At 37.1% G+C, this 9101-nt stretch overlaps 1 protein-coding gene across 2 annotated transcripts in view; it reads left to right on the top strand.

Annotated features, from left to right (window-relative positions):
* TAB3 (TGF-beta activated kinase 1/MAP3K7 binding protein 3) overlaps positions 1 to 7780 on the top strand; it is a 19770-nt gene extending 11990 nt beyond the window's left edge. For both annotated transcript variants that reach the window (XM_009334779.1, XM_009334778.1), the window contains 2 exons: positions 1035 to 1118; positions 4144 to 7780. In XM_009334779.1, coding sequence (XP_009333054.1) covers positions 1035 to 1118; positions 4144 to 4292 — 233 coding nt within the window. In that variant the 3' untranslated portion in view covers positions 4293 to 7780. The remainder of the gene's footprint in view (positions 1 to 1034; positions 1119 to 4143) is intronic.
* The last annotated feature ends 1321 nt before the right edge of the window (positions 7781 to 9101 follow it).

Below are 9101 nucleotides of genomic sequence, written 5' to 3'. Positions count from 1 at the left end.
GCTCTCTACAACTACCTGAAAGGAGGCTGTTGCCTCCGAGGTGGGTGTCGGTCTCTTCTCCCCAGTAACAAGTGACAGGACAAGAGGAAAAGGCCTCAAGTTGCACCAAGGGAGGTTTAGATTGGACGTGAGGAAAAATTTCTTTACTGAAAGGGGTTATCAAGCATTGGAAGAGGCTGCCTAGGGAAGTGGTTGAGTCACCATCCCTGGAAGTATTTAAAAGACGTGTAGATGAGGTGCTTAGGGACATGGTTTAGTGGTGGACTTGGCAGTGTTAGGTTAATGGTTGAACTCTATGATATTAAGGGTCTTTTCCTACCTAAATGATTCTATGAGTCTAATATAGTATGTGCTTAAATTTGGATACTTGGACTCTTTAAAGTTCAATTTTGATTATCAATATCAACTTATCTCTAAAAGGTGTCTTTTCCAGTTGCAACCTGATGAACTTGACTTGCTAATATTTCTGTTGGCCAAGTTAAATTACATTACCAAGAAAGTCGTGATTTAAAAGTGACTTTGTCAAGAGCAAATTTTAAAAAAAAAAATAGTCCTTAGTGAAGGTTCTTTACTTAAATTTTTAACTTTTTGCTGACAAAGGCTCTGACCAAGTAATACAAAACAGAACTACAGTATGCAACCAAGAAGCTGGCAAACAGAAATCTACTTAGGATTTAAAAATCCTCTTTCTGCGACAGAAACTTGACATAAATACAATCAAATAGGTTAGAATATGCATAGTCCTCCTTTTTTACCAAGAATGTGTCCTACAGAAAGGACATTTTCACATATTTTTAAAGCAATACAGAACATCGAGCTGCAGTTGATTCTTCAATATGGGATTAGCCTGCTAAAAATTACTAGAATCAACACAAAACTGAAAATGTGTGACAAAAGACTACTCAGGAAAAAGCTAGTATGTAATGTCATGATAAAAAGATGTATAAAATCTGAAGCCTCTAGGTGTTCACACCACTGGCATAGGCATGTAAATAACCCTGGAGTTACGCTTTCTTACTTTTCTTTTCTGACAGGGAACTTTGATCCGAAAGCCACATGTAACTTCTATGATAACATAGAGCCTGGTCCTGTTGTGCCACCAAAGCCATATAAAAAGGGTACGTCAACAAACAAGCATCAAGTTACCTAATTTGCATTGAGAAAGCGCTTTTTTTTCCCTTTTTTTTAAAAACCTCTGTGGTGACAGGAAGCAATTCTAATTATTATAACTTTTCTCTATATATAAACCAAAACAGAACATTTTTATGTAAGTGCAGTAATCCTGGCTACAACTTGTTTTCCTCGATCAGGTTGTTGCAAATGAATGTTCTGTTAACATGTTGTTTGTAAATACTGTTATTCACTATTAGAAAAAGAGTTGAAAGTATACAAACTTTTATGTGTTAACTTGAGCTTCCTAATTAATTTTTTTTTTAAATACTTCTAGGTTAAAAGCTCTTTCAGGTTTGTTTAGCTGTCTTCTAATACATGTTGTTAGGATTTTATACTTTAGTTGGGATCTTTTATGCAAGTTTAATTGGTCACAGTAGCTTTTTAAAATTTGCATTTATATAACTTGACTGGTCACACTTTACCTATTTTTTGTGCAGAGTATGAATTTCACAGTAGCCCTGAAGTTTTAGCACAACAAGAGCTTCAGACATTTTAAGGACCAAGACAGAACATGTTTCCTCACATCAGTCTAAAGAGATAACAGTGTCCCACTTGTACTAGTTCATTACTGGTTTCTAAAATTTTATGTGCTAATTGTATAGTATCTAGGATTCATACCCAGCTGAGGACACCTAAGTTTTATGTAAGCACAGGAGCTATGTATTTAGTCTCACTTTTTGCCCAGCGGAGATTCAGTCAGTACCCCCCAGAGTGACTGAACTCACTGGTGGTTGACACCTAGTGGCTGTGTAGCTCAGTAGCTCTCTCAACTCCACGACGTTTAGTGGCTCTTTTGGAGCACAATCCTACCTTTTGTCTCAGGTATTTTTGGACCTTTTTTTCCTTTTACTTCCTGGTTTCAAATGTTAGTGGAAGTTTTTAAGTTTTAAGGAAGTTTTTAAACACTTTGTATCTTTCTGCTGAAATAGCCAGTCTAGGATCCTGTGCTCCGATATAGAGAAAACAGTGGTCATTTCTCTGAAAATGTTGTGTGTGATAGGATTTATAATATTGTGTCTCCTCTTACTGTAACTAGCATGTACTAAAATTGTTAGTGGAAAAGAAGTCACTCTTCTCAATTAGTAATCATATAGTCTGCTTGAGAATCCAAATTTTCTAAATAAGTTCTTGTCGCTGATAAGCACAAGGTTTTTGCGGTCGAATTTTGAATTCATATAAGGAAATGTTCCCCCTCTTCTGAAGCAAGTATTTTACCCTTCGATATAATAAAATGCTTAGTATGTGGAAACTTAAAAAAAAAAAAAAAAAAAAAAAGAGAAAGAGAGAAGGCCCAGAACTACTCCTTGTGGCTCAGAAAAACCCAAAACCAATACTGGGATGTGTGCCCTGCGTAGGTGGTAGCATCCAGGAAAGACAGTAGCAGCATGTGAGCAGTGGCATGAAGGCGGCTGCCAGGATTCATGTTAAATTGCAGTGGTCATGTGGTTGATTTAAGGCACTGCTACTTCGTGATGCTTGAAGAGATTCTCTTAATTACACTAGCCTGTTTGGTTTATTATTTCAAAGCAAAATAACATTCAAAATCTGCATGAAATAATTTTATTTGGCAATTGGAAAGATAGTGTCTTGCAAGGATTTTTATGACTAGCTTCCCAGTTTTGTCTGTCTTAGAGATCAGTTTTAGGGATGATGTACTGTATTCTGAGCTTGGCTTTTAACATGGAGTGGTCAAAATATTTTTTTTTTTTCTTAAAAAAATTCTATTTCTTTAATATTCAGCTGTTGAAGGCGTGGGCAGAGAGACAGGTATGGGCAGACAGCTGTCTGCTCTGTGCTGCCGTCTGGCTAGTCAACATGAATGCAGCCTAGTGCCCACACTACTTGCTTGCTTAGAAGGAATTTGTTGAGGCCAAGCACTGTTAATGTGACTACGCAACTTCAGGACTGGAGAGGGTTTACATCTAAGCAAGGAGGTTACTTTCATTTTCTTTAAGTATGTCTCTGAAGACAAACCTAAGTACTATTTGCACTAACTTTGTCATCAGCCATCTGCTAGATTTGTTAGCACGTGACAGCAATGTGTGCACTTTGAATGACAAATCGCAGTCCTTTTTTGCAGTGTAAGTTCTCATTTAATTAAGCTGTTCTACAGATGTTTGTTTAGCAGATGGGTATCTTAACCTTACCTTCTAGGTATGTGTGCTAATGTTGTTTTGAATATTAACATTTTGTAAAATGTTGTGTTTCCACATCGTAGGAATATTTGTCACTTTTAGTAGATAACCTGAGGTCTTGAAGTAGTGGTAGGAGACATTGGAAAACCGAGTCTTTCCGTGGGTTAATACCTAATGTAAGGTTTTGCATACATACTGATTTTATGAATGAAAAGAAGACTTAAGTCCTGCTTCACATACACACATCCCTGCTGCAAAGCCATGGAGAAGAAAAACAATCATCTTGTTTTGAAACAGGCCTACCATTTTATTTTTATATGGTATTTTCTTCAGCCTGGATAAGTGCTAGAAAAAGATGCAGAAAATACATCATCTGTCAGACTGCTTGACGGAACTAAGTTAGAAGTAGTCTTTCACTTCAGGTAAAGTAGGGTTATTGGAATTTAGAATTTGGTAATAGACTGCTGTACATAAACCTATGAAGTCATTCCTTAGCAGGATGGTGTTGCAGTGCCAGTAACAAACTTTTCAGTATGTTTTAAGCTATTAAACCTTTAACAGTATCAGTGACCTAACAGTGGTGACTGCTTTTTTTGTTTTTAACGTAGTATGGTTAAGTGACTCTTTACAGAATTGAAATACTTTCAATATTCAGATTTCAGAAACTGAATTAGAAGTGCTTTAGCAACAGACCTTTAATTTTACCTAAGTGGAAAGGTTTCCATGTTCATTTTAAGGTAGAATGCTTAATGAGGTGATAAACCAGTAGTATGGTCTTACCTATCATACTTCTCTTCCGAAATAAGAAAAAATGTTTTCCTTTGGCTTTTTTTAGAGCATCAGAACAGCTCCAAACAGACTGCACGGACTCAGCCGAGAGATGAAGACTTCGAAGGGGCTCCATGGAATTGTGATAGCTGCACGTTTCTAAATCACCCAGCACTAAATCGTTGTGAGCAGTGTGAAATGCCACGATACACCTGAAAATCAGGAAGGGGCTGCATTGGGTTGAAAACAGGCTCTCAAGCCGACAGCTGTAGGAGAAGGAAACATGGGGAACCTTTCAGTCCATCTGCCCGGCCTTCGCCAGTCAACAATCTTCATATTGCAAGGGGTGGGAGTAATGTGTTAAGATGTTTCTGCTTGTGCTACACTAAAAATAAATAAATTAAGGGTGAAATACTTTCTTATCCCATTGCAGTGAGCAAAGCAGAAAATGAAACCTGAAAACGTAAAAGGATTAATTTTGGGAAGAATGTATACAGGAAAGCAAATAACTACTGGTGTTTAGTCCTGTGGTTATAGTTACTGCTTAGTGGCTCTAAAAAAAAAACCACAAATCCAAACCTGTTTTTTTTAAAAAAATTATAGGACTCTTAGTAATGGTGTGAAATGCTACACTTAACCAGAAAAACTGAAGAGCCAGAGCTGACTTAACCTGGCCACAGCTAGCTGGAAAACAAAGGCTCCCTGTGCTTCTAGATTGCAAGCTGCTGAAGAAGAAAGACAGGTAAATGCAACGGTAAATTTTGTAATGTATAAAAGACAAGGAAAAGGGTATTTGTAATTGCTGCTTTTTTTCAGGGTAACTTATGTCTACAAAAAATTGCTGTTTGAAATGGTAACCTAAGGTGACTAAATGAGATACCGTATGAGCGTTACAGAGAGTTTAATCAGAGGTAATTTTTTACAATCCCTTTTGCTTGTACAGTGCTCACCTGGCTGTGTCAACACTGGTAATAAACTAAGAATGAATTCTACCGTATTACGGATGAAAATACTGCTGCATGCTTTCATTAGGCTGTCGTGTTTCAAAGCTAAAAGTATGCTTTTATATACAACAATCTTCTAAGCCTGTGCTCTGTAGCAGCACAGTGACATATGCCAAACACAGACTACTCCAAATTCGGTTTGGAAGACTTGAGCTCAGCCATGGTTGTGTATGAGAAGAGTTGGTACCCAGTTCCTTAGGCCTCTTCAGCTTCCAATTTGTGAAGAATTCATGATGTTTACAGCACAGAAGGTACTTTGTGCCCCAGTTCAAAGTTAGCTGAAAAATAATCAATTAGCTCTTCAGTAAAGGTTTATTTGCACATGGTTAATAAACCAGCCTGTATAAAAGAGCAGATGCCAGATCCTGAAAAATTACACACTGCATTCTTTTTATTTTGGTCAAGAAATATTTGCCATAGGTTGAAGAACGCAAGACTTGCAACTGAAAATCATCCTGGTACTTTTATGGATATGATATACTGTATTATAAAGGTGATGTTCAATTTGTTTGAATGCTTCAGGTTGCCGTAATAAAGCACTCAATACTTGTGAAATCGAACTTGGGTTTGGGCAGCTGAATGATTATGTTACACAACTGTGCGACTGAGTAGGATGTTCTTGTGTACTGGCCAGAAGGTGGTACAGTGCATTTGAGTTTTTATGGTATCACTATGTCAAGATTCAGAGACGCAACCAAGCACGTCAGCTGAGTTATGGTAATTGACTTTGCAACTGTGAGGCAAAACGTGCTAGCTAAACCTTACCAGGAGAGATTTAAACTACTTCATTTTCAATCATTCTTAGCTCATGACAGCCACATCCATATGGTCAATTACCACAATTCACTTGGTGTGTGGTAACATGTTAAGCTGTGGTAGAACAATCATGTGTCTGAATCCTTATTTAAAATCAAGCAGCGTTTGTAAGGGGTGGGTGGTGGAAAACTCATCTTGACTGCATCGCTCAATCTGGTGTCTTCTCTCCCCGCAGTTTATAAAGATAACAGTAAAAAACAAACTGTGATCTTAGGTGAGGAACCAATATTTTATCTGGCATTTTTCAAGATGTTCTTGCACTAATTAAATCTTCAGTATAATTCTAAATAAGCTAAGAGATCTCCAGCAATCAGTGTGCACCACCGACAAGCAAAACAAAGTCAAAGGCATCAGAGCTACTTTTCCCGCCCTCCTTCTTTCTTCCCTCCGTCCCTTTTTGTATTACTATGTGGGGAGCTCATCACATGTGGAAAGGGGTAAAAAAATTACTGTCAAATGAAGTTAGAAGGCAAATATTAATTTTGTTCATGTAAGCGGACCGTCTGACAAAACTGAGGTAACTAGAAAACAGATGAGCAGAAGCATTATACCTAAGATAAGCATTGGTGTTATCGGCTGTATAATGAATTACTCAAAACAATACCAGTAACTTCATGACTTTTCCATCGTGATGCCTTTGCCTTTGTATTATTTCATTTTTCTGTTCATTTGTACTTCTGTTGAAGTTCTACCAGCATTTGTTTTTGCTGGAATTACAAAATTATAGCAACTGAAATACAGTCAGCAAATGAGTAGGTATGTCATGCATCAGTACAGTTGTGCCATTTTCAGACAGAATAGATGCTACTTTTGAAGGGGTTGGGGGGGGGAATGCATGCAGTCCAATAATTCCCTGAACTGTAATAACCATAAATGAAGACTTGCTAATCTTAGTCGTAGCTTCACCAGAGGAAGAGAAGGAAGGCTGCCGTGACAGCAAGATGCTTTTTAGAAGACTGAGTGCCGTTAAATTGCAAATGAATTCCTTTGTACCAATAATTTTACTCCAGTTTTTCAATTACTTTCATGTGTTGCTTGTACAACCCCCCCCGCCCTTCTGATGTATTCTTTTACTTGTAAATGCCCATACTCAAACATTAATAGTAAAGACTTTACATGGTGCTTGAATATTTTTAGTTTGTTAGAATGTAAATTGTATTTTGAATATCCATTTTCCTTCTGAAAGCAGGTGACGCCGTTCACACCCCAACTGAACTGTAGATTATGCCAAAAAGATTGGTTTATGTAATATTTATTGAATGCACATAAAACCCTAACGTCAGCTGGCATACAAAATGCACTGTATTGTATAAAACGTGTGTGTGTGCGTGTGTGAATGGTGGGATGCTGATGCCATTGTGTTGAGTTAATGCACTACTTGTGTTTTCTTTTTTTCCTTAATTTCCCTCAACCGTGCTACTAGAGTGGTGGAGTTTGTAACTGACTTGGACATTCAGATATTCAAAATTATTTCACTGTTCATTGAAATTTTATAAAGCTTATTTTATATTTACTGTGCTATTAAGATTAATGCCCTTTAATTATAGAATACTACTGTAGTTCTTCAAAAGTTTATTTAGAGTGGGGCTTGCGGAAAATTATTCAGAACATAGTAAACCAAAAGAAGTCCTGAACTTTGGATCTACTTTTAATTTGATGTGTAATTATTAGTCCTGTTTGGGTGAAGAGGAAAGGGGTGGGAAGTCAAGCAAAAGGAAGTACTTTGTAAAATGTAGTCTTAGATCAGATTGAATTGTGTATCTGTGTGTCTGTGGTGTGTGTGTGTTTCCCTTGAAAAATGGGAGGTGTGGTGAAAAGGTGTAATAATTCTTAAAAGAGCTGGTCTCAGTACTTTCTGGTTATGATATGCTACTAAATCACATTTTTTTAAAAAAACCCTTTTCTTTCAGTTACTTTATCTGTCCCAGTTATGCATCTCTCATTTCAATTTCTAAATACTTTCGCATTTAATATTGATTGTAAACCCCCTTGAAACTGAAATAAAAATACTTGAGTTGAAATGGGGACAAAACAAAATAAAAACAATAAAGAATGTTTTAAAAAAGAATGTGAGAATACTAAATGTGTTAAAAACAAACTTGTCATCAGGATGATAGTTTCTGTTTTAAAATTCAGTGGTATACCCTAGAATGTGAAAATGACTATCCTGACGAGAAGTGGACAGTTGGACATAAACAATTCATCAGCTTGTTTGGTTCCACAGAATTTACGTGCTCTGTACTACAGTGACTCTAAATCCCGTAAAGAAAGAAGACATGCACAGATATCACATCTCATAGTCAGTACTGTCTCTGCGTGCTGCTGCATTTGTTTTGTTTCAAAATGTCAATATTATATGAAGCTACTCGTGACTGAATTTTGCCAGATTCCTTCAGTTTGGGGCTTTCATTGCTGTTTATGTCCATAAATATTAATGCGAATATTTTTCTTGGTTTTGAATAATCGGAAATCAATGGAGTTAATGCAATATTATAATCCTGGATTTTCAGTACCTTTGAAACCGATTTTAAAAAAATGTGTTCTTGAAACTTATTTATTTATGGTGGCACCAGTGTATCTAATCCATATTTCCTGCCGTGTGAAACCCTGTTAAATTTTTTCATTAAAAAAAGAAGACACGATCTTGTTTAATCCTGTATATATGGTGTCTACATTCTAGATTTGTGTATGCTGTGAATGAACTTATTACTAAGAGATGAAATTGTATAAAAGCATTCAGAGGCTATGCATGCATGGTACCTCCAGAAAGTGCATACTCCGAGTTGCAGATTCCTGCAAAAATAAATTAATAAAACTAAGCAAACATCACATCCTGCATTTGTTCTTGTATGTAGTAGGAAACACTTACAAAATCCAGCCTTTTTGCTTTCATAGTCCGATTGTTTCTGGTCTTCCACTTGCACCCATAGCTACAGCAAATCTGTTTCTGGGCTTTGGGGGTTTTCTTCTCGGTGATCCATATGGTTCTCGTTAGGAGAACCAATTGCTGGATATTGAACTGGGGTCCAAATCCTGTTCCTGCGAATGTGGACAGCTTGTATAAGCAGGAGCCCCATTGAGACGAGGGGTATTCTGCACAGCTTCTGGTGTAGAAACAGGGCGTTGGGTGTTCAGGGGGTGAGGCTGAGCTCGTCCCTTTTCTCTCATTTTTGAATGGAAAGTTGTCACTGAAGGAGTAGAGGAT

Source organism: Pygoscelis adeliae, unplaced genomic scaffold (genome assembly GCF_000699105.1).
Source record: "Pygoscelis adeliae isolate BGI_AS28 unplaced genomic scaffold, ASM69910v1 Scaffold91, whole genome shotgun sequence".
Lineage (NCBI taxonomy): Eukaryota > Metazoa > Chordata > Aves > Sphenisciformes > Spheniscidae > Pygoscelis > Pygoscelis adeliae.
This window is presented reverse-complemented; position numbering and strand designations above follow the sequence as displayed.